The sequence below is a fragment of the Camelus dromedarius genome, chromosome 8, assembly GCF_036321535.1.
Source record: "Camelus dromedarius isolate mCamDro1 chromosome 8, mCamDro1.pat, whole genome shotgun sequence".
Taxonomy (NCBI): Eukaryota; Metazoa; Chordata; class Mammalia; order Artiodactyla; family Camelidae; genus Camelus; species Camelus dromedarius.
In genome coordinates, this window is record NC_087443.1 from 33,443,485 (window position 1) to 33,468,758 (window position 25,274).

The 25,274-nt window shown below is 41.7% G+C and overlaps 2 protein-coding genes across 4 annotated transcripts in view; one reads left to right on the forward strand and one right to left on the reverse strand.

Annotated features, from left to right (window-relative positions):
- Nucleotides 1-1,771: 1,771 nt before the first annotated feature.
- On the reverse strand, nucleotides 1,772-24,030 carry EIF4EBP2 (eukaryotic translation initiation factor 4E binding protein 2). The gene is made up of 3 exons (XM_031461142.2): nucleotides 23,580-24,030; nucleotides 9,193-9,378; nucleotides 1,772-8,201 (listed from the first exon to the last, which is right to left on the reverse strand). Exons 1-3 carry the CDS (start codon nucleotides 23,722-23,724, stop codon nucleotides 8,170-8,172), a joined length of 363 nt encoding a protein of 120 aa, XP_031317002.1. The 5' UTR covers nucleotides 23,725-24,030; the 3' UTR covers nucleotides 1,772-8,169.
- Nucleotides 24,031-24,106: 76 nt separating this feature from the next.
- LRRC20 (leucine rich repeat containing 20) overlaps nucleotides 24,107-25,274 on the forward strand; it is a 71,154-nt gene continuing 69,986 nt past the window's right edge. The window contains exons 1-2 of one of the 3 annotated variants that reach the window (XM_064488093.1): nucleotides 24,107-24,180; nucleotides 24,397-25,146. The gene's annotated coding sequence lies outside the window, so the exon portion shown is untranslated. Of the gene's footprint in view, nucleotides 24,181-24,220; nucleotides 25,147-25,274 lie in introns of those variants that run through there. The other 2 variants (XM_064488096.1, XM_031461140.2) reach the window with 2 other exon arrangements.

Consider the following 25,274-nt stretch of genomic DNA (forward strand, 5'->3'; position numbering starts at 1 on the left):
GCTCTGGACTACAGAGCCCTAGGGGCACCATCCTTAATAGCCTCTGGGGGTTTTTACTCCCTTAGCTTTGGGTCATTTGAATCCCAATTCCACTACCAAACTGAAGTTCTTGGGAGTAAAAATCCCATCCCAGGGCTTTAGAGCATCCTCTTTACTAACTGGGTGCCCAACTTGTCCCTCTGTGGCTGGGGCCAGGAAAGCGAAAGGTCAAGCTATTTGTGGCTACAGTTGTGGGAGTATTTACAGTTAGCAGCTCTAGTGACTCAGAGAACAAACCCCACTGATGACAGGACGTTGCCTCTTATCAAGCAGAAGACACAGGCACAAAGGAGTGAAAGGACATTTTGCTGACTCCCGCTGAAAGCTCAGTGTGTGATGTGTCAGCAGCAGGGGCATTCGGCTGTCTGGCCGGAAGTATTTGGGGCTGAGCCTAGCAACACAGCTCTGTGCTCTGGACCCTGCAAACTGGTGCAGACTTTGTTACAAAGTCCAAGGAATCAGTGCTTTTGAAAACTGAGTCCAGCCCTACCCTAGGGACCAGGAAGGGGCTCTCAGAGAACAGTCAGAGGTACTTTAACTTGCTCTTAAGGCAAAGGTCTCCTTCCACTGTTCCTATAGCAGTCCAAAGTCAGTAGCCAAGTAGGGGAAATTAGATGCATTACTCTCCTCGGCTGGGGAAGTGGGTGGGCCTGGCATAGGGAGGAGTGGAGGAAAGATGAAAGCCGAAATACACAAGAGGTGGAAGTGGTTGTGACCCACATAGCAGCACCAGTCAGGGGTTAATCTCCATCTTATATAGTATCACCTTTGATTAGCAGTAAAAGCCTTATCCCTCTATTCTAAATAGTCTTTGAAGTTGATATCCTATTTGCCTTTGGGGCAGAGTAAAGGATGTATGAAAGTTCTTTCAAAATTATTTGGCCCCGTCTTCCCTTGAAGAGATTCTTTAGTCCTTCTAGAGGTCACACAAGCCTGTTCCACTCCCAAACTTGCACACTCTTGGGAGAAGCAGACCCAGCTAACTGACCTCTGCTTGTCACACCAACTGAGCTGTTACTGAGCTCTTCACATCCCTGCCACTAGGTTGTCCTTTCCACGATCTTATCTGAGCATCAAAACCACCTAAGATGTACTTACCTTAACCCTCTTTTAGAGAAGGAAACTGAAAGTTAGACAGATTATCGAGAATCCTGTTGGAGAGGACGTGGCTGCTACTAAGTGGCACAGTGGGAATTCAAGCCTGTCTTACCCCAAAGCCTGTGCCCTAACCCTCTACACTGTTTTTTGTTCTGTGGATCTGTGGATCTGTTTACAACATCTAAAACATGAAAGGACAGGATTCTTGCTCTCAATACTAATACGGGAGCCTCACTGGATTAATAATAGCAAGGAATCTGATGCCCATGCAGCACAGTCTGCTTTATTTTAAGATGTCACATATGATGGATTTCTAACACGTGCTCCTGAGAGGCAGAGGCAGCCCTCCTGAGGAAAGCTGTTGTTTGGGCTTCCCCAGGCTGGCACCTAGAGGAGGACCCTGGGTGCACCCAGCCCCAGTAGGAACATGTTCACCTCCAAACGCCTGAGGGAAGGGAAATATCACCTCCTTGCAGAGATAGAGCCAGGTGGACAGAGTGCTCTGTGAGTGCTGAGGAGTGACACATGAAGCTGCCAACTGCCTCTGCCCCTCTCCCTTACCAGCCAAGATGCCCAAAATGTGTCAACAGGACTTCACCTGAAATTAAAAAAAAAAAAAATTAAAACACCAAGGTGATGCTCAAGATCTTTATTGATTTAACTGTAACAGCAACCGTTGGTGAGAATTTAATTTTTTTCCCTAATTTCCAAACACTTGCTGGTTTGGAAACACAGAAAAACAAAAACCTGATCACGGAATCACTCAGGACTGCATGGTGCCCTCTGCTCTCCATCCACTACAATGAAATGGATGGGAGGGGTCAGGGGACACTCACATCAAGGGAGATGAAGGGAAGACCAAGGAAAGTACTGGCAGTCTCTGCTTTTCCACTCAGAATGGATGGAACTGGGCCACTGGTGGCATAAAAACAGGGAAGGGCATTTTTTTTAATATATAAAGTATTTTAAAGATGCTTAAAATGGACACCCAAATATATAAGTGTCTTCTGGGCTCTCCGAGACACCCTCTTTAAGGTTTACCCCTGGGTAGCAGAGGGTCTCCTCACCCAGGTGGAAGGAGATAGGCTCCATCTCCGGGTGAAGGAAAGGCACTGGCTCACAGTCCTCAGTGATGGGAACAGACAGCAGGAGCAGGACGGCTCACCCACACAGCTTGTCCCTCGTTGCTAGTGTTCCTCCCCCAGTCTCCTGGTTTCAAGTAAAAATTACCCTTGGCCTGGGCCTGGGTTTTTGTTTTTAAAGATTAAGATGGAGAGGAAGAGGGTACATTGGGGCAACATGTGCTACATTCATGGAAACTCAGATGTCCGGGAATTTTGGTTTTAAGCACCAGCAAGAGCTCCCTTTGGAAATTCCAATGTGGCCAAATGATTATCAAGCATTGCAGCATCTCTCTGCCAGCCTCCCACTCTTAGAAAGGTGGCAGAGTAAGAGTTTAAATACCCCAGGAATGTGTTTCATCTCACTACTATTTTCTATTTGGGATCCAAACAGTATGATCTGCCAGGGTTGCAGGCAGAGGAAGCAAAGAGAAAACCACAGACCATCTGAACAGGGACTTGAAAGACTTCTCCTAAATCTAAGCTTTGCCAAAAGGTATCAATTTTCCAGGACCAGCCCAGAGAGAGAAACGTAATTTCCATAGCGTGGGAAAGGTGACATAAATGATTGAAAAATCAAGTGTGTACCAAATACCCTTAGTCTGCAGTGAGAAACGTTTGTGAGCCAGCCTCAGGGAAACTCCAATAGTCACCTGGAAAAACATGGCTAGAACAGGAAATGCTGTGGGGGGGATAAGCATTCTAAAGACCTGGGACCCAACTGCCTCAAAGTCTAATGCCACCTTTTATTAAAAGTGAGAGAGAGGGAAAGAATTTCGTGGTAGTGGGGGGTGGTAATGCACAGTAACCATGCTCCCTTCAAAGTCCAGATAGAAATTGCCCTCCCAAAGAAACAGTGCTTCTTTAAAACAAATACTCCTTCCTCTCAGATGTCATGGGTGGGTAAGAGATTGGGTTTTGCAGATAATAAATAGCTGCCCATATGCACGTAGTAGAGAAACATGCCAAGAGGGGAAAGTTCTGACCCAGGTAAAGAAAAGCAGTGGGCCTCCTGTCTAGAGGGGAATGCAAAGAGCTGAGGGCCTTGGTTTCAAGCAGCCAAGATACCTAATCCCCATCAAGTCTCCAAGACAGGGACAATGGAAAAAGATTCCGTTTCTGGGATACTGCTGCCAACACGATGAGCCCCTTACACCAGGTGCCTTGATTCAAAGCAGGGAGTCAATATGCATTGGCCAAATGAAAGCCTCTGGGGTGAAAGCTCAAATGTCTAGCAGGTTGCATTCTAATGGAAATGTTTGAATTGGGAAGGTAAGGTCTCAGAGATCCAAAGAGCAGGTAAGCCAACAGCAAATATAAAAGACCGTCTATTATGAAAAAATTAGAAGGAAACAAATTCATTTGAAGGTGCTTTAAAGATGAGTTCCTTACTTCTGGGAGAAGTACTTTTTTAAAAAATAGCTGCTTCAGCAGCATGCTTTTACTCAAGTATACTCTAAAGCAAGCACAGCTATAGGTACGTGGGAAAGGTGGAGTATAAAGTCAAACAAGAATTTACATCCTTAAGATGTCTGAACTCTCCAAAGCTTGGCTGCACACAGGTGCCAGAAACACAGAGCAGACATTCGCTAAGGTGCTGAACTGACAAGCCTCATCTAAGTTTCTCTCCAGAGTGAAGATATGGCTGGTTCTCTTTAAGACCTCATTTCCATCAGAAAGCTCAGGATGTGATGAGCACACAGTTAACCTGAACAATCAAGCACAGGCAGGTGTTTCTAATTCCCAGATGTCCCCTACTTTATTGAGAAGCTTCTTGGGTGACACCCGACCCAAATCTGCTTCAGCTGGTATGGTTGGCAAGAGCAGGTGCTAAGCATGGACTCTGGCACACACCTGGCTTCCGGATGCTATCAGCTATTTCACCCTGAATCTAAACAGTTGGCTTTTCTTCAGCCCAGTAACCAACATCTAATACACATTTGCTCCCTTTGCTTGACAACTCTGATTCAAAGTCCACTTACGTGGCTCAACTAGAAGGATTCACTTCCCTTTGTCAATTCCTGGCTAAAGGAGATAACGAGTAAATGGTATCGAGCCTTAGAGATCCCAAGCCAAGGACTTGCAAAGCATCCCTGGACCGCTGGTAGTATACATCAGGCAAACATATAGATACATTCTCCCGGGAACTGCCTTTTCTCGTCACCCCTCTCAAAACCGGCAGGTGGCCATGGGGAGTCTTTTTTTGTTTGTTGATGCACATCTTAGAGAATTGTTTTTAGTAAGACCACCTCTCTCAGTGTATCATCTAGTTTTAACCTACCCCCGCCCCTTGTTGATCTGGTTTCACCTTCTCTTGGGGGTGAGGCGGTTTTAAGATCTATCCACAGATTCTTACTGCTCCATTCAGTAGGGTGTGTGTGATTCCCGTCCCCTTGAGTATAGGCTGGGCTTGTGGTTCGCTTCTAAGGAACAGAATAAGGAAGGAGTGACGGTGTGTGCTCTCAGAGACTGTCATAAAAGGCACTGCAGAGTCCTCCTTGCCCTCTCTCTGGAATCACCTACTCAGGGGGAGCCAGCTGCCATGGTATGAGGAGACTCACACTGCCCTAAAAAGAGACAAAAGAGACCCACATAGGGAGAGATTGAGGCATCTTGCCAATAGCCACAAAGAGAGCCTGGGAGTGGATTCTCAAACCCCAGGTGACTGTAAACCTTGCTGATGTTTGACTGCAATTTCTTATGATCCTGAGCCAGAACCATCATGCTAAGCTGCTTCCCAACTCCTAACCCACAGAAACCGCCAATGCTTGCTCTTTTAAGATTTAGTTTGGGGGTAACCTGTTACATAGCAATAGATAACACAGGTGAAAGGACGAAACTCTTGGCTGGGAAGCCTAATAGCTAGAAGCCAGCTTCTCTAAACTGTGCTCTTGAGCACATTATAGCCATATAAACAGAATATGAGGAAGTGGTGAACTCAATGTACCACCACCCTATGAAGGAGGTAGAGTCACAACAATGCATGTCTCCTGCTGGAATCTGGAAGGTCATTTCTCATGAAGATGGATTGTCCCCACAAGCACAGAAACATGTTCTCCTCATAAAAAGGAAAGTACAAAAGATCACTAAGATTTTAAGAACCATCTCACTCAATGATACCCTCAAGGGTGTTCCCTCCCCAAGAAAAGGCCCGGATAGGTTATTCATTTAGGGGTTCAACTGGGAGATTCTTTCCAAACATCCAGGAGTAAGCCACCCACTGGATTCTGGCTTGCCCTGAAAATGCTTCTGTGAGGCATCGCACAAAGTTGTCATCTGTTAGAAGTTTATCTACTGCCTCGTGAAATTATCTTTAAAGCATCGATTTATGGAGACCAAAGTATCTCTAGTAGCAGTGGCCTCCAGGAAAGAAATGCACCAAGCAGCATGGAGGTCCTTACAGAGACAGCTAAAGGACTGGGAAGCTGCTATATTATACAGCTGACACGCCCAAGAAATACTAGAAATATGGCCTCTGATTAGGGGGCCACCTGCAGAAGTTCCTCAAGGTAGCAAAAAAGGGGAACATAGCATCTTGAGACTACTCAAGCTGACATCTTTTAAATTCATTCCTTGTTGCTCAGTGAGCAAGCCAAATTTTCATGCATAGCAGTAAAGACCAAGCAGGGGATGCACTTCTGCTCACTGACACTGACCAGCTGTAGTTGAGTCAGATTCCACAGGACACCAAGGCCAGGGTCTGAGAAGAATGAAAGCTTCATTCCCAAAGAATCAAGCTCGCAGAGGACAATGAGATCCTGAGCAAGCTTCTCATGCAAGTTACTGATGCACCTTAAGTTTTTCCAAGAGTATATAAAGTGAAATTTGGAGTTTAATTAAAATCAGAACAGGAACACATTAAACAAACATACAAAAAAAAAATACTTTTCTAATCATCAATTTTTGAGACTGAAAGCATCTCCAAAACTTTGGAGATCCAGCTTGTTCCTGAGAGACGTCAACCATCACAAAAGGCTTCACTCTTTGAACTATTCACCTTTTGTAGCAGAAAACAGAACAAAGTTCCTCAGACATTCTTCCTCTCTTCTGTCTAAAATGTATTCGCAAACAAGGTCTTTTCATAGTTTAAAAGAAAAACAAACAGCTTGCTTTCTTAGCCAGTTGTCTGCTATTCTCACCCTAGGATCTGATCTCTTAATAAGAGGGTTCAGGGCACCAAATCCAACCAGAAATTCCCAGGACATCAGTGGCTCTTTTACTTGTCTTTCTCTGAGGGGAGTCACTCTCCCAGGATTACTGTGCCAGTTAATAGTCAGAACAGCAGCGTTGGGGGGGGGGGGGAGGGAGGGGAATGAAGCAGCAAAGGGTAAGGGAAAAGAATGAGGCTTTCGTGAAGGACCCAGGGAAGGCAGAATGGTCCAGTTTCACAAACCACCCACTACAAACTCCAAACATGCACACCCAAAACTAGGAGAAGGAAAAGAGCTCTTAAGGGACTAGGGGAGACAAGGGATGGTGACATGGAACAGCAGACTCGCCTAGGGACATTTCTCACCTTCCTAACACCAGAAGATGTGTAATTAAAAAGTTGCTGTTCAAAATTGTACTGAAAACATATGTAAAAATAGGTCTGTACTCATCTTAAAAATAAAAGGTCTCTCCTCAGATAAGAAGAGAGACAGATATTATCAGATACCAACATTTGAGGTATCTTGGATGTCTATTTGAAAAATGGCCTGGCAGAGAAAAGGGAAGGAGAGAAAGAGGGAGGGAGGCAGAGAAGGAAAAGGAAATTCAGAGTACCATGTGAAGGGCAAGAAAACTGGGAGGAACACATTTTTAAGCCCATGTTTGTCTATCTCAGCAGCCAAACAAAGCAGGTCCACAAAGGAAAAAAGTTTAGATCTTTTCTAAGAGGATTCTGAAAGTCAACTTTAAACTTAAAATGCAAGAAACTACAATCAGAGACAACAAATATCACAATGCTCACGGGACTGAAAAACAATGACTACTGAGCCTGGGTACTCAGAGGGTTCAGTGTCTTCCGAGGTCATTCTTGGGTTATCCCCCTGCAGAATACTATGATCGGTCATATCCGAAGTGCCTCTGTCATGTGGTACGGGCCTGCTCTGGGAGCAGGTGAAATCACCCAGAGAGCTCAGAGTATAAAACGACTGCAAGCAATGAGATGCAAGCAGGGAGGAACGGGAGAAAAGGAGGAAAGAACAGCTAGTTACTGAGGACTCTTCTGATGTAACGAAACTGTTGCACAACTGTGCTAAGTAAAGGAATGGGAAGATGAAATGTTAATACTACAGACAAGACACTCCTCCCAGAGGAAGGAGGGGAAATGGACCTCAGAACAGTGCCACAGGGTAATGCTACTAGAATTGTACAAACTGTGCTCTGTCCCCAAGGACAAACACTTTAAGGTAAAGGGAAAGCAGCTCTCTTCCTGTTTACCATTTCCCTCTAATGGTTTTCAAGCCCCCAAATCCAGATTCTTGCAGCACTGAAACATGGGTGAGAGAAACAGAGGGTAAGAATATGAATGATGCTGAACACATCAAAACTCCATATCACTTCTCCAGACTTCCCAGCCAGCCAGTAATTGGTAGGTTGACTTGGGATTAAAAAAAAAAATGGGGCATGGTGGACAGGAACCAGAGTTTAACTGTTTTCCTCTGTGCGCTCTTAGTTCTACAGAAATATGCCAAGGGCCTTCAATCTAACTGTCTAACTGGGAAGGGGAACAGGAAACAGGGAGAAGAAATGATCAGATGCAGCTCATCTTCGCATCCTTTGGCACCCGGAGGAAGAGGAGGAGGTGGAGACTGCAACAGGGACTGCTGGTACTGCCTCTTCGGTCTTTGCACTGTTGATCCTATCAGCCAAATCAGGTACACACAGGTATCAGTGTTGCTGCTTTTCTTCTGATGCTCTTGGACAGTCAGATGTCCATCTCAAACTGAGCATCATCCCCTGGTTAGAATGAAGAAAAGGAGAACCTGAGCACAAAGAGGAAAAGCAAACTGTTTGATTTAACTGTCATCCCCTCTGCACGAGAGTCAAAAAATAATTCAAACTGTCTCATTTTCTGCTGCCTTAGAACAACTATTCTACTTCACTTTAGTTGGTCTTTCTAATCTGGGGGGAAAAAGACCGGCAGTCAAATCACCCATGGGGAGGAGGAGCAACTGAGGGAAAGAATACAAGTGAAAACTTTCCAAGTGTCCCTTTGTCCACAGGTTGACCATCCAGGAGCTCCTGGGGAGCACCTGGCCATCTATTGCATCAGCACACTCTTCTGGAGGCTCTGAACTTTGGCCCTGCCCTGAATCGACACTCTGTCCATTAAAACCTCATTTGGAATTTGAGGCAGAACACTGGCTTGTGTACAGGGATCATGGAGTGCAAGCCAAGGTGTACTGCAGGAGCTGGCCATTTCTATCTCGTTTCCAGAGACAGAAAGGACCCATTACTAAAAATGTGTGTGTGTGTGTGTATGTGTGTGTGAAGGTGGGGGTACTGAATTATAGGCAGTCCCAGAAAATGAGGGGAAAAACCATACCACTTTTCCTTACACCATAAAAGGGACATTCTTCTTTTAAGAAACAAGGTCTATTTCCCAAAGGTGATGGAAATGGGGGCTATTCGATTCTGTTACATTTCTGTGTGTGTGTTATCCCTAGTCCAACAAAGACCAGGTTCAAGGAGTCATCTTTGGGATTTACCATTCCCTGATTTTGCATTCTTCTTCACCCCCTACCTAGATTAGATCTGATTATGATTTAGAACTCAGGGTTGCTAGAACATTTCAGTAAGTCATGGTGATGGGAGTGGGGTGAGGTGGGAACCTTAGAGACACAACTGAGTGTCAGTTATGAAGCATCAACATTTTTTCAACCTACAGCAGACCGACACTCGAATCCCAGGACTACCATCTTGGTCTTCAATATCGGCATTCTCTTACCAACTGCATGCTTCCTGTCATGATTGTTCAAGTTGTTCAAATTGTTTACTTCTACTTTGGAGTCTTCGATTAAGGTGCCAGGGCTGGTGACTCCTGGAATATTGGGCAGATGGCAGGGGGGGGTCTGAGCCATGGGAGAATTGCGACGATCCAATAGAAACTTTCGATCATAAATGATTCGGGTTCCTGGAAAACAGGGTTTAAAGAAGACAGAAGTTTTACATCCTGTTTCAAGTATAATTTTAGGATAAGAAAAGTAGAAATTTAACTGCATCTTCTTTGGAGGGTGCTTTGAGAAATAAGAACATAGTAACAACTCAAAAAGGCATCTGAAATTATGAGGAATGAATCATTCTGGAGAACAAAAAACAGTTTAATTTTCAAAAAATGAATAATCTGAATTATTTTAGACAGAAAATTTTCGAATACAGATTTAAAACTTTCTACCACCTTAAACAGAAAACAATTCAACCCCTTCTTGATGAATCAGGGTCATTATGAAAATCATTTATTATACTATGTTGTGACCTAAGAAGTCTCAGGGCCTATTCAGTTGATGCTCTTAAACTGTAATACACTGTATTTTCCTTACACTGTACAGGATACAGATTGGCAAGGCTGTGTTTGTGCCCCTCCCCACCATGGTTCCTTTGTCTCCTCCCTCACTATTAGACTATGAACCATCTTTCTTCCATGTCTTAGCAAGTACCATAGACTGAGTGTCTTACACAGAAATATATTTCCTCACAGTTCTTGAAAGATGCCAGTATCATCTATTTCTGCTGAGAGCTCTCTTCTGGATGTGTAAACAGACACCATCTCATTGTGTCCTCTCATGGGGGAGAGGGGAGCAAGCTCTCTGGTGTCTCTTCTTATAGGGGCACTAATCCCAACATGAGGGCCCCACCTCAGGACTTCATCTTAACCTTATTACCTCCCAAGGCCCCCATCTCTAAATATCATCACACTGTGGAGGTTAGTGCTTCAATATATGAATGGGAAGGGCATAATTCAGTCTATAGCACACCCCCTTTACACCCATTTTACCTTGATGCACCTAATCTGTTGGGTTTAGAAACTGGTCATCTGCTTAATTTAACGCTATGTAAAATAAGAGCAAATAGGCTTGGAAGGGGTCTGATTGCTTTCCAATGAACAAAGGGTTGGAAAAAGCTTAGTGGATGGATTCTGCACTTAGTGGATGGATTTCTTGTGTCGCCCTCACTTTTGTTCATGGCTAGGTTTCAGAAGGGTGAGATTTTGCTGTGAGATGTTCTTACTAACATTCAACTTGCGAGCTAGAACAAGATTATTCTGAGTTCTGTAATACAGCAAGCTTAGAAACTCTGGGGGTGAGGTGGTTAAAAAAAAGTGCAAGATAAAAAAGCAAGCTTTCTACTTCTAAATTATGTATTACTAACAACATACAGAGCGAAGAACTGTAATTGAACCAAGTAGGAAATAAGCAGTAGAGAGCCTATCTTAATGTGTGAGACATGAGGAACTTCAAAGAACTCCTATGACTTTACAGAGGCAATAAAATACATTTTTACTGCTTCGAGATATAATTCATGTACAATTCATTTATTTAAAGTGTGTAATTTAATAGTTTTTAGTATATTCACAGAACCGTGCAACCATCACCACAGTCTATTTTAGAACACTGTCATCATCCCCAAAAGATAACCTATACACATTTAGCAGTCCCACCCCGTCTTCCTCCAACTTCTCCAGCACTAGGTAACCACTAATGTTTTCTGTCTCTACAGAATTGCCTATTCAGGGCATTTTATATAAACGGAATCATGCAGTATGTGGTCTTTTATGACTGCTTCTTTCACTTGAAAGTTTTATCAGTGTACAGATGACTCTTGAATAATGCAAGTTTGAACTATTTCTCAACAGTAAATACTATAGTCCTACATAGTCAGTGGTTGGTTGAATCCATGGACGTGAAAGGCCAACTCTAAGGTATAATTGGATTAACTCCTATGTTGTTCAGGGACCAACTGTACTTCATTTCTTTTTATTGTCAAATAATATTCCATTGTATGTATATATCACATTTTATCAGTTAATCAGTTGATGGACATTTGGGTTGCTTCCACTTTGAATAATGCTGCTATAAACATTCATATGTAAGTTTTGTGTGGACATATGTTTTCATTTCTCTTGGGTGCAAACCTAAGAGCAAAACTGCCGGATCATACGGCTTAACTTGCTGCGTTACTAGCAGACTGGTTTCCAAAGTGGCTGCACCATTTTCCATTCCCAGCAGCAGTGTGAGGGTTCCAATTTACATACATTGTAGCTAACGCTTCTCATCGTGTTAATTACAGCTATCCTAGTGGCTATGAAGTGGTATCTCAGGATGGTTTGATTTTAGTTTGCATTTCCCTGATGGCTAATGATGTTGAGCATCTTTTCATATATGCCTATTGGCCACTCAAATGTGTAGCTTCTTTGGAAAAACATCCTTTGCCTATTTTTAAATGGGTTATCTTTTTAACCACTGAATTGTAAGAGTTCTTTATATATTAAGAATACAAATTTCTTATTCAAATAACTTGCAAATATTTTCTCCTGCTCTGTGGGATTCCTTTTCACTTCTGTGATGGTATTCTTCAAAGCCCCAAAGTTTTAAATTTTTAATAAAGTCCAACTTATGTCTTTTTCTTTTGTTGCTTGTGCTTTTGGTATCATATCTAAGAAACTATTGCTTAACCAAGGTCATAAGGATTTGTGCCTACCTTTTCTTCTAAGAGTTTTATAGCTTTAGCTCTTTCTTCCCCCATTTAATTGTCTCAGCACCCTTGTCAAAGATCAATTGGCCATAATTGTGAGGGTTTATTTCTGGACTTCCATTGATCTATATGTGTATCCTGATGAGATAGTATTACTGTCCTGATCTATAATAACTTCTGAAATCAGGAAGTATGAGTTTTCTAACTTTGTTTTTCTTTTTCAAGATTGCTTGGGCTATTTTAGGTCTCTAAAAGTTCCTTTTGAATTTTAGGGTCAACTTCTGCAAAGAAGCCAGCTGAGATGTTGATGGGGATTGTGCTGAACAGATAAATTTGGGGAGTAATGCCATCTTAGCAGTATTAAGTCTTCCAATCCATGAACATAGAATGTCTATTTATTTAGGTCTTCTTTCTTTCAACAATGTTTTATAGTTTCCACAATGTAAGGTTTGTGTTTTTTGGTTAAACTTAAACTTACGTATTTTATTATTTTTATGCTATTCCAAATTATTTTCTTGATTTCATTTTTGGATTGTTCATTGCAAGCGTATAGAAACACAATTTTGTATACCAATCCTGTATCTTGCAACCTTAGTGAACTCACCTATTAGTTCTAATGGGTTTTTAGTGGATTTTAAAGATACATTTGGTTTTAAATGCACACAAAGTAAATAATTCAGAAGAGAAGACACCTGGAAGAACTAGGATCTTAACGGATGCTATTAATATTCTCAAATATGGCCAGGGATAATATGAGTACAAAACCACAGTATTTTAACTGTTTGAATTTTAGATCACTGTAAGCTAATTAATTTGTAGCAGATACATGGCAAAACAAGAGTCAACCTGTCAGTAACTAAGGATTCTATGGTGTTAACTCAAAAGCATCTGACATTCAAAAAACCAAAACTAGTAAAAGAAAAACATTAAGACTTGACTATGCATAAAATGCCAGGAAAAAAACCATTTCCTATGTTGGATATTGTGTTTACTGTGAAATTATGTGAATTGCAAGACAACTAATTTAAAAACCTAAAATATTCAGGGTGTCTTATATATGTACATGCATAGACATACATTTTCTGAAGCAAGAACTTCTTAGTAATTCAAATTTAAACTGCTGGCCACATTCATGTCAGCCCAACTCAGTGTCAACCAATGCATCCACAACAAACTAGAAACAAGTTAACCATAAATTTCTAAAGAAGGTTAAAAAAAATACAAGAAATCTATACCTTGCATATAATACAATATTAAAATGGAGCATGATTTTAATCAACTGATGGAATATTAAAAAAAAAATCTATTTGACATTGACAATGGAAACTTCTTCATTCCAGTTAGTCTTCCATTTCCTTTTCTATGAAAATCATCATACTCTGGTTTTACATTTAAAAGCTATAAAATTCATAGTATTGTATATGCTATTTACTAGTTTTTCAATATTTACAATCAAACCATAATAAAAATGAACTATCATAGTTAAGGAAGAGTATGTAACTGTTACAGACCCTGATACTGTAAAAACAATGGAAAGGTTGACCTACCAGGTAAGTAGAGGCAGGACGGGTGGATAATATAATCTCATGGTGGAGCGCTAAAATTGACAGACTGAGACACAGAGGTTTAACTATATTACTGAGTTTTAAAGGTAACCTCCCAGAAGAACCAAAAATGATAAAATAATTTACAGAAATTGGTAAATGGAGAAAGGAGGGGAAATGAGAGAGGCAGAAAGAAATGAAAGTCTCCTATATTCCTCATTTTCATAACAGGGTGTCAACACTATTATCTAACGTTAAAAAAATCAAGAAATTGTGGTAAACATATTTACAGCAACAGTGGTGTAACCAATAAAATCATTATAAGTAGAAACTGTTAAAAGTGGCAGTCTATTACCATTTTATTTTGCATTTTATGAACTTCTGTTCAATTTTTCCTTTTCCACTTTGCTTTTAAAATGTTCATGTATTACTTTAGTCTTTATGTTTGGATTTCAGAACAAATACGACTCTTCAGATCTAAGTTAACATCACATATCTATAAATGTTCTTCATTCCTTGGTGACCAGATATTAGGATAAATCTAATATCCCTGACTTTCTAAATGCTGACATTACTAGGATAACAGAGTAAAACTTAATTCCTTTGATGGAGAACAGAGAGGAGGAAAAAAAAGTTTCTACCTTTTGATCTAAAAACTAGTGATTTTCAAATGGCAGGGAACAAGAAGGCGAATAAACAGGGCCCAAAATTATGCTTGCCAAGATGGTTAGCACACAAACAAGGTCATGCAAGCCTAAGGGCCTCTTTCAAGACCAAACAGCTTAGTTTAAATGACAATTAATCCATGTATTACACCTAAGAAATTGTACAAACTGAAATAAAACCACCTAGAGAAAGCCCACTGTAACATGATTAACTGACAGGGTAGTAGTTATACTTTTGCAGGGTCCTAATCATAAAATTGTTTAGCTAAAGCTGCTTCCAGAATTAGAATTACACATCTACTCATGCAAATAGATAGCTCAGAACAAGAAACATTAAGTAACTTGCCCAAATTGAATAGCTTGAATAGCTAGTGACAAAACCCTTCAAGAAGACTGAGATGAACCCACACCCACCCCGCAATATCTCAGGCAGGGAGGGAGAGTGTGGAGTCAAACAGGGCTCCCCTCAGGGGACTTTCTCCACCCAAGAGGAAAATCTTCCTCAGAAAACCCTTAGTGGATCCCCTCCCTACAAATCTTAGGCCAGAACTGGGTCAGGTGCCCACCAGACCAGACACTGGGGAAGACACAGAGTAGTCAGGGTGTATTTTCTGCAGCTTGGCATACTTCCATTTTAAAAAAAAATGAGGAAATCTGAGGTAGCACAAAAGAAGAGTGAAAAGCTGTTGGGCTAGAAACTAATAGCACCAGCCACATCTGTATTTAATATTTACCTAAATTTAATAAATATTAATTTAACCAAAATGGATTAAAAAAGTTAAATTAGGATGATGGGAGGTAGTAGTACATATATTGGAAGAAGGGTGTATACAGCAACTAATCTCTCATCTTCCGTAGTAGAAAACTAATTGTTAATATCTAAAATTGAGCAATAGCATTAAATCATGTTATTTAGATACCCAGAGGTAAATGCTAGAAGAAACAGCTGAAGGACATATGAAAACAAATATATGTATATTCATGTATGACTGAAGCATTGTGCTGTACACCAGAAATTGACACAATATTATAAACTGACTATACTTCAATTTAAAAAAAAATAGCTGAAAGAGTTTAAAATGATTTGTTTCTCTGGGGAGTGGAACTGGAGATGAGGGGATATGGCATAAGAATGTTGCTTTTTGTTATTAGCCTAATAATACTATATGACTTTTAAACTTAACTTTCATAGGTACAAAAAATAAATGTGAAAGAAAAATAAAAGAATGACTGCATGAATATCAAAGACATTTTGTAAGTCAAGCAAGTCAGTCACAAAAGATAATACGATTCCACGTATCAAGGTACCTGGACTAGTCAAATTCAGACAGAAAGTAGAATGGTGGTTGCCAGAGGCTGGAGGTGGGTAGGTAATGGGTAGTTATTGTTTAATGAGTATGAAGTTCCAGTTTGGGAAGAGGAAAAAGTCCTGGAGATGGATGGTGGTGACGGTTGCACAGCAATGAGAATGTACTTAGTTCCATGGAACTGTACACTTAAAAATGGTTAAAATGGTAAATTTTATGTTTTTATATTTTATTACAGTAAGAAATATACTTGATTTCAGACTTCTAGCCTTTAGAAATGTAAGAATAAATCTGTTGTTTAAAGCTTCCCTTCCACCAAAAAAAAATTTTAGATCAAGTGTTAAAAAAAAATTATAAGGAATTGGTGGGGGGGGGGGCTCAAAAAAGTATTTGCACAAAGAGAATACAAAAAATACAAAAAAAAGTATTTGCAAATATAAATATATACATAACATACCCACACTAAAGCCATGAGGAAGGAAGGTATCCTTCAAATCTAGAGACTGAATTTAAAAAGAAACAAAGCACTTGGCAAGTAATCTCAGTATTCCATTAGGAATTCTTGACAAATCTCCATTAAAGCCTCATATAAGCGCCCACCAAGAGATGAGAAACAGATACAAGATTGAACAAGCAGCAAGTAAGTGCTTCTAATATACTCAGAAAGGTAGTCTGCCTCTTCCCCACTTCTCCCAGCCCCGGTCCCCCTTCAATACTAAGAAGGGAAAATAAGTGAAAATATAGAAAGGACTTACAAAAAAAGTGACTTTCTCTGCTTTTTATTCTTCCAGCTGGGGAGAGTGATTAACAAGGTCTGTGTTTGATTGAAGTGTTAGAGAACATTCTTGAATGAATTTCAGTTTTAAACAATATCTGTTTTTTCCTGGAGGCTCTGGATGAAAAGACAGACTCCTAAAACCTCTATGCTAGATAGATAACCTAGAGGAGACTAAAAGCTGCCTAACCCCATATCCTCCAGGGAGGTTGACGGTGGCCAAACCATGTTCAGTGTGTACAACCACCAAATCCGTAAAGTGCTAATAAAAGCAAGAGAGGGACAATTTTCAACATCAACAAAAGGCACAACTGGAGCCTCAGGATCTTATAACTTAGTATCGCTAAATAATTATGGCAAATGGAAGACATTCAAGGTTTGTGAAAAGCCAATCTTACTGCCCTTTGATTAACTCCAAATCTCAATAACTGGGAGCAAAGGTTTCCAAGATATTAATGTCAAAGAATGGCTCCCTGCCAGGACACTGCTATAGCAGGACACACACCTAGGCTGAAAGGAAAGTTGCTAATTACTATGTTCCTATTGAGAAGGTCTAGTGTTAGAAGAGTCCTTAGACAGCGTCTAGCAGAAGCCTGTCGTTTTACAGGTGAAGAAATTAACATCCAAAGAAGCTAAATGTATTTGTAAAAGATCACATGGTGACAGGAGTCAGGAGACCAACATAAATAAGCAAAGTTCTCTAAGCAAATTTGGCTCTCTTGAGCCTCTGCTGCAAAATGATTTGAAACAAATGATCTTTTTAGTTAGTACCAGGTCCAAAGTGATATACATACACACCACTAACTAATCTCAAATAAATGCCAACTGATTTTAAATCTATCTAGCCTTGACCATCAGAAAATCTGGGTCAAAATAAAGTACATCATATATGTCCATGTCTGTTTGGGTGTCAACATTCTTCTTGAAATAAATTTTCTCCACAAGAAATGCCTGGCTCTGATTCCAGGAAAATGCTGATTTGATCTGCCAGACTGTTGACTGCAGCCTGGATCAATTCTTTGGATTAGATTTCACAGATGTTGTGGTTCAGCCTCTATAATGCTAATAATTAATGAAGGCTCACTGCTTTGGTATGGGGAAAGCACTCAGATTCAAGCCTGGCTTTCATTTCCACTATTTGTTTTCCTCCCAAGTTCATTCCTCTTGGGCACCTTAAAAAATATATAAGCAATGCTTATCTATCAACATCTTCTACTTTTACTTACAGTAAGGAACTTTAACTCTGTCAATAAAGTTTGTAAGAGGCAAAAGCCTCTGGAGATCACTGGTCTAGGTCACTGTTTTTATGAGCTGCCTATTCATAATAGTTCTCGGAACTTATCAGACCAGAGAGAGGTTTCATTTCAATGTAAAAGCAGCCCAGCTCTAACATAAACATTTTCTGGTGATGAGATGAGCACCTCTCTGAGGCCCAAAGGATTAATTATGACATCTTAAAAGGAATCACAAGCCTCTCACACTCTCTGACAGATACCTCTTAGGGCCTAGAAAGCAATGGTCTATCTTCACCAGTCAGCATTCCTGTTATAAACAGGACATTTCTGAAAAGATTAAAATTGAATGAGGTATTACCTTGATACTAAAACCGGACAAAGGTATTGCAAGAAAAATACAGACTAATATTCCTTATGAATACAGATGCAAAAATCCTCAACCAAATACTAGCAAACCGAATTCAGTAACATACAAAAAAGATTGTATACCATGACCAAATGAGATTAATCCCAGGAATGTGAGGCTGGTTCAACATTCAAAAATAATTAACATAACACATCATATCAATAGAATAGAAAACAAAAATCACATGATCATCTCAATAGATGTAAAAAAAATATGCATTTGACAAAACCCAATACTATTTCATAATAAAAACATTCAATAGACTAGGAATATAAAGGAACTTCCTGAACCTGATAAAGGTCATCTATGAAAAACCACAACTACCATCTTATCTAATGATGAAAGACTGGTGGTTGCCCCCTAATATTGAGAAGATGTCAAGGGTGTTTGTTCTCATTCTCTGCTGTTTTTATTCAACATTCTAATGAAGGTTCTAGTTCTAGCCAGGGCAATTAGGCAAAAAAAGAAAAAAAATAAATAAATAAAAGGCACCTGGATTGACAAGGAAGAAATAAAACTCTCTATTCACAGATGATGTGATCTTGTACACAGAAAATCCCAAGGAATCTACAAGAATTGAACTGTATTTTCTGGGTAACTGATCCTTGCTTGTTAAGGTTTTTACTTTTACAAACACTCAATGAAATAAACAGTTTTTGTTAGGGCATTTGTCCTAAAGATCTGAAAGATTATTTAGATGCAAACACTCACATTTCTGAGTTTTGCCTTCAAGCTGTGAGGTGAAGAGGGCCTTTAAAAACTAGCCACACATCGAATAGATAGCTGGGTGTTAAAACACAGGTTTTAAGGGGTCTTCACGAAGTTCTGTGATGCACCAATTTGAAACGGGTAGCCTGGGCCTTACCTATTTAATAAGCTGAATGACTGCAAGTTTCAACTGACTTGTTCTGTTATGAATGGAGCAGCAAAAATCTTTTAAACATTAATCTGTTCATCTAAAGACTAGGAAGCCAAGAAAAAGTTCTATCCTTCACCAACAAACTACTGTCCTGCTCAGGCTCTCTTCCTCTCCAACCAGATGAGTTTTCCCACATTAACTTTACCCTGTCTGATTTGCAAATCTTCTCTCACACACATGTATAGTCAAGCCTGTAGTGTCTCTAAACCATGCAGGACCCCTCCCATAAAACTGTCTTTAAGACTACAGTCCTCAAAAAGTTCTTTTAGATGTAGAATAGATAAACAAGATTATACTGTATAGCACAGGGAAATATATACAAAATCTTGTGGTAGCTCACAGCAAAAAAAAAAATGTGACAATGAATGTATGTAAGTTCATGTATAACTGAAAAATTGTGCTCTACACTGGAATTTGACACAACGTTGCAAAATGACTGTAACTCAATAAAAAAATGTTTTTTTAAAAAAAAGTTCTTTTGGAACAATCCTGGTAGTGCCAGCTTAGACTCATCCTGTTTCACACACAGGCCTCAGGAGAGCTGATGGGAGCTGTACACATCTGTCGTGTATGCTGCATTATCAGCCTGGAAGAGCTGTCTTCCCTGCGCCTGACTCGGGGCAGGCAAGGCACTCCCTTAAACATAATGAATGCACTGTTCTACGCCTTGCAGGTAAGGACTGCTGCCTTCCCTGGCTCAGAATTCAGTCCTTCATTAGCAAATATGCACCCAACATAAAACTGAGCTACAAGTTCTAATACATACTTTGGCAGCTGATGAATATGAGACTAAAGCCGGATCTTCTCCGGAACGACAACAAATTTTCTTGTTACTCTGAAATAAGTAATGCCATCTTCCTCAAACACAGGGCAAAGTGACTAGACACCTTGCATCATGTTTTTTTTGTGCACTTTTCACATGTAATCACGAAGTTCTTTGGTTAATAACTGAACCTTAGAGAGCCAAACAAGTATGTTCAGAAGTTTTTGGCCTAAAATAAACTCATCCCAAGGTCACTGAATTGAAAGTTTTATGACAGTGAGAAACTGGCCTTCCTTCCCCAAATCTACAGAGGGCTCTATTCATTTCTCCCAAGAAAGGATCCAGATTAACACTCAGGATTCCCCTCAAATACTCTGACTTTATTATAGCTCACTCCAAATGGATTCTTTTCCTTTCTTCCTGTCTTCTTTATTCCCAGACCCTTCCAATGGCCATCAGGTAATTCTGCTCCAGTGAACCAATCACAGCAACTCTAGCTGGCAGAGAGGAAGTACAAGGTTATGAACAAGATTTCAGACCATCATAGTTAGTTCCCCTCTGGTGCTCTTGTTATGGCAACAGCATACTTTTCCACAGCTGATGAGGATGATATGCAGGAAAAGAAAGGCAAAAACAGGTCTCTATGTTTCTGCTCATTCCCAAGAGCACAACTCTCCCACAAGGAGACAGTTCAGAACTTATTAAGAAATAAGGTAGCAGAAAGCATTGCATTAGCTAGCATTCTAGAGGTAGAAGAGTCTCTTTAAATGTTCACAAACTTCCCTTTTCAGGAAAATATTCATCTTAATATAGTAGAGAAAAAAACTGGAATAGGGATCAGGACACTAAATTTGAGGCTACACACTGACTGACATTAGTTAGCTGTATGATACTAACAAGTTATTTAATTTCTCTGGATCTGTTTCTCTCAATTATAAAATGAAAGCATTAGGTTCCCTTCCAGCTAGCCAGAGTGTTATAAAAGTAAAGCCGACTCTAGTAACTTTACCTTTCATTGAGGATAGTAGTAGCTTCTCAAAGAACCAAATTTCATGTCCATTCCTCCACAGGCAGATAAAACAAAACAAAATAAAATCCAAGGGATTTTTTTGTCTTGAATTTACTCAAAAATGTTACTCTTCTTTAATAATGAGAAAAGGTACTCTTCCAAAAAGATGAGAAATAGAAGAGGTTATAGCAAGTGTTTTCACCCACCTCTCATTTTCCAAACCAAAGGAAGGTAATTTTGAGAAACCTTCTTAAGGGTAAGCGATACCCTCTCAGGGGAAGAGATCGTAAGATCACTATGTTGTGAATGTCCCTGCCCAGTCTGATCATTTAGGGCATTTAGCACATCATCTTATCCTGGAATGCTCTGACATGTGTATGACACTCCAGAAGGTTTCCAGAAGTCTGAGACAGGAAATTCTAATTCCTTTCCTTCCTACTAAATGGAGATTTCGAATATAAGCCTACTATCACTTTTCTAATGTTTTCAAGTCTGAAATACATGTTAGCATTTGACGCTTTACAATTTTGTTTGTTTGTTTGTTGTAGAACTAAAAAGCTTTTCTATCTCTAATCCCCACCAAGAGTTTAAGACCATTCAGAGCAAAGACTGCATTTCCTACTTTTCTCTGGTCCCATTTTGTGCAAAGCACTGCACTGGGCTCACAAAACTTATTTAAGATTAATGCAAGTGCCTAGAGGTGACCAAATAACAACGCTGGTTGGGCAGAGGAAAATTACCTGGGAAAAGAGAGGGGAAATGTAACAAGAGAGATGAATAAACCACCAGAAAATTGGAAATTTTCCAAAGGGGAGAAATTAAATCACTAAGTACTGAACACCTAAGGAGCACTAAGTTAACTGCTATAAAATAGTGGTTAAATCCAATCCCAACAGTGCTATATCCTATAAACACATTATGTAAGTCCTCTTGTTAAAAATTTAAAGATTACAATGTGCTCTACCAATAAATACTGGCTCAATATAACAGATGAGCTAGGATGACAGGTATTTAAATCTGAAATCAAAAACTGTAGAAACTACAAGGAGACAGGTTAAGTGATACCTGAGAAAACAGTGGTGACTATGTCTGTAGGGAGATAGGGTAAATGAATCAGTATTTCTGGCAGAATCTTTCTACATATTGTAGGAACTAATCCAGACTATGAGACAGCTTTTATCTTTACAGCACACTTAAAAACTATGTCCATACTATAAAAGCAAGGTGGCTTGGCTATTTGAAATATGCCAAAAGGGTGCCCCTGTGGTTCTTCCCTCAGGGGGATAGATTAATATGCAGCTAAAAGCTTCATTCCATCCTCAAATAAATAATCTGAGTGCAGTTACTACTATGACATATGTTCTGAACTACTGGAAGCACAGGCATTACAGAACTCACAAAGAATTCTGGGAGAAGTCATAAATCCCTTTCCATCACCTTGGAAAACAATATCCATTTTTTAAAAGCTGTCAGTTCAAGTTCAGGACAATTTTATCTGGAGCAGATTCTGATCTACCAAAATCTTTCATGATTAAAAGGCCAGATTTCAGTATGCTCAGGGGCTAGCCTTGACCAGATCAGGTCAGGAGGGAGTTTTCTCTAATGAGGTAAGCCACCTCACTAGAAACTTCACTGCTCTGCAAAAGTTAAAACTTCCTTAAGCCCAGCTCTCTGTACATATTGATGAACTTCTCCTGCCTGGGTTATTTAAAAGTCTTCCAAGGCAGCTACCCCACCCCTAGAGTGGCCAGGCTGGATTCCTCTGTAGGGCTCTCTCCTAAATTTTTATCCCCTGTTGGCAAGGAGGTCTTCTTGCTCTATGGGGCCTTGCTATTGTGCAACCGATCGCCCAAGCTTAACTGCAGGGGATTGGTTGGAGTACAACTGGTGAGCCCAGCCCACAGGAACGAAGCCAGCAATCTTGCAGGCAGGAGGGGCTGCCAGCAAAGCCTCAACCCTCTAGTGAGAGGCCACCCCACCACCAAAAGGCAAAGTTACAAAGTTAAAAATGAAGCACCATTCCCCTCATAATGTCCCTCAAGATCACTCTCCAGTCTCCTCCCTCTGGAGAAAAGCCCAGTCAGGGGACAGACAACCTTTGAGCTCCCTCTTCCCGTGACCAATTAATTCAACGCTCTTCACCTCTACCCCAGTGTTCTTCCTCGTAAACAGTTCCTGGTCTACTTTGAAAAGCAATGATCAGGAACCCCGATCAAATAATCCCACCTGCGAGGGTGCCCTCCTTGACAATGCCCTCTTCAATCTCCAAAAGCGTCACCACCAAAACTCTACCCTCAAGGGTGCCAGCGCTCCTTTCCCTGGGCTATTACTTGAGCATTTTTTAATCACTCCTCTTCCAGCCTGGGGACTCCCCCCCCCCACCCGTGAGGCCTCGTCCAGCAAAGTAAACAATGCTGTCAAAGCAGGATAACACTGGGCGAGGCTTCCAAACTCCGCATTCCAGCCTCCTCCTGGTGTTCTAAAAGCTGCAAAACAAGTCATCGCAGGGTCCCAGAAGCGAGTTACTCTCCCCAACTTCCTTTCTAAAAAGTCCCGAGAGACAGCTCCAAAATCAAGCATAAATGTGCACAAACACAAAATATATTAAGAGGCAGAGATAATGTGGCGTATGTGCAAGGCCAAATGTAGACGAATTTGCCCGGGAGCAGAAGGAGGGGTACAAGACTGGGTCGAATGCGTAAACCTGCCACGAAGCGGGAACAAGGGCTTTTTTCGCGACAAGAGAGCCACGTTTCCAGAGCGGGCACGCGCTGAATCTAGTTGCAGGCGACAGAGAACGCGAAGTTAAGGTTCCCGAAAGCAGTCTCAGGGGGGCTTTGTGGGCCTACAGGGGAGGGGCTTCGGTGAAGCCGGGACGGCCCAAGCGGCCCTGCGTGGACACGCCCTGAGTTAAAGGACCGTGGCGGGAAACTGAGGGGATAGCGCGGAGGCTGGCGCGGACGCGCTCGGTAGCCGGCTGCAGGCTCCGGGCGAGGGCTTCGCGGGCGGCCGGCGCTCACCTCCCGGTGTGGTGGAGAAGAGCGTCCCCCCGGGCGTGGTGCAATAGTCATGAGGTAGCTGCGCGGCGTCGCTGATGGGAACGGTGCGGGTGGGGATAGCGCGGCTCTGGCTGGGCTGGTGGCCGCTGCCGGCGGACGAGGACATGGCTCTGCGCACGGGCTCTCGGGCTTTGTCCCGCGGGCTGGCAGGCTGGCGGCGGCGGTGACGGCGGCGGCGGCTGGGGGCCCGGGCTGCTCCGGCTGCTCCGGCGGGCGGAAGGGCGGGCGGGGCTGGGCGCGCTCCGCTCGCTCCTCGCTCGCTTCCTCTCGCTCCCTTGTCCCGCTCCGCTCCCGCCGCCGCCCTCTCAGCCGCCGCCGCCGCCGCCGCCCGATCCTCCGGCCTCCGCCAGCAGCCTCAGCAGCAGCAGCAGCACCAGCGGCAGCAGCGGCGACGACGACGACCGGAAGCGGGCAAAGGCGGGAGCCAGAGGGAGTTCAGGAGAGATTGTCGGCCGGACGTGACGTCACGAGGGACAGGCCTGAGCGGCGGGGCGGGGCTTAAGCCGTCGGGGCGGGTCGTGAACCTTGCGGAACCTGAGCGAAGTGTTTGTGTTGTGCGAAGGTAGGCGCGGAAAACTTGTGTTTTTTTTTTTAATTGTCAGTCAGCACTACTCTACTTGAGCTGACTTCTGTTTCCTATACATCTAAACAAAACTATAATTTTACTTTTAATTGCTCAGTATTAAATGTAGGCAATACATGCGGTGTATTAAAAAACAATCAGAGCAGAAAGGTTTCCGGTGCCACCGTCTTCCAGTTTCCCTATTGCTCTTTCCAGGATGAACCACTGTACCAGTTTATTGTGTATCTTCCGGAGACAGTCCCTATATACAGACATAATGCAACATATAAGCATTAAGAAAAGAAAAAGAAAGAGATTAATAGCCGACCGCTTGACATGTCCGGTTCCTAACTGTGGTAATGAAGCATGGTTACATTGGCAAATTTGAAATCATCGATGATCACAGAGCTGGAAAAATTGTTGTGAACCTCACAGGCAGGCTTAATCAACGTGGAGTGATCAGCCCAGATTTTACGTGCAACTCAAAGATCTAGAAAAATGGCAGAATAACCTGCTCCTGTCCTATCAGTTTGGTTTCATTGTACTGACAACCTCAGCTGGTATCATGGAACATGAAGAACCAAGACAAAAACATACAGGAGGGAAAATCCTTGGATTCTTTTTTTTTTTTTAAGGGATGTAATACATACATGCAAATAAAATGCCTCAGTGGACTCTGAAAGAAAAAATTAAAAAAAAAAGAGAAAGAAAACAGCTCCTACTTCTTAACAAGGGCACGGACAAAAGAACTTACGCAGCAAAGCAAATATTGTGGTTGATCAGGTCGGGCCAGGGCATGACATGGAATGGATTTGTGATGAATGTCGAGGATTCCAGGAAGAAGAGCCCCTTGCCTACCCTGCAGTCCGGAAGTCCCCAGAGTTGGAGGGGACTGAGCTCACTCTCGAAAGTTCTCCAGGCTTTGCATATGTCAAGAAAGAAGGCACTTTCTAGAGGAAGGAAAAGGTGAGATGTTAGTTTACATCTGTGTAGAACTTACAAAGTGCATGATTACAACATGCACCCCTCCTTGATCTCTCGTTTGATTACAGATTTTGGGGTGTTGAGGGAGAACAGGGAGATCTTTCTGGCCA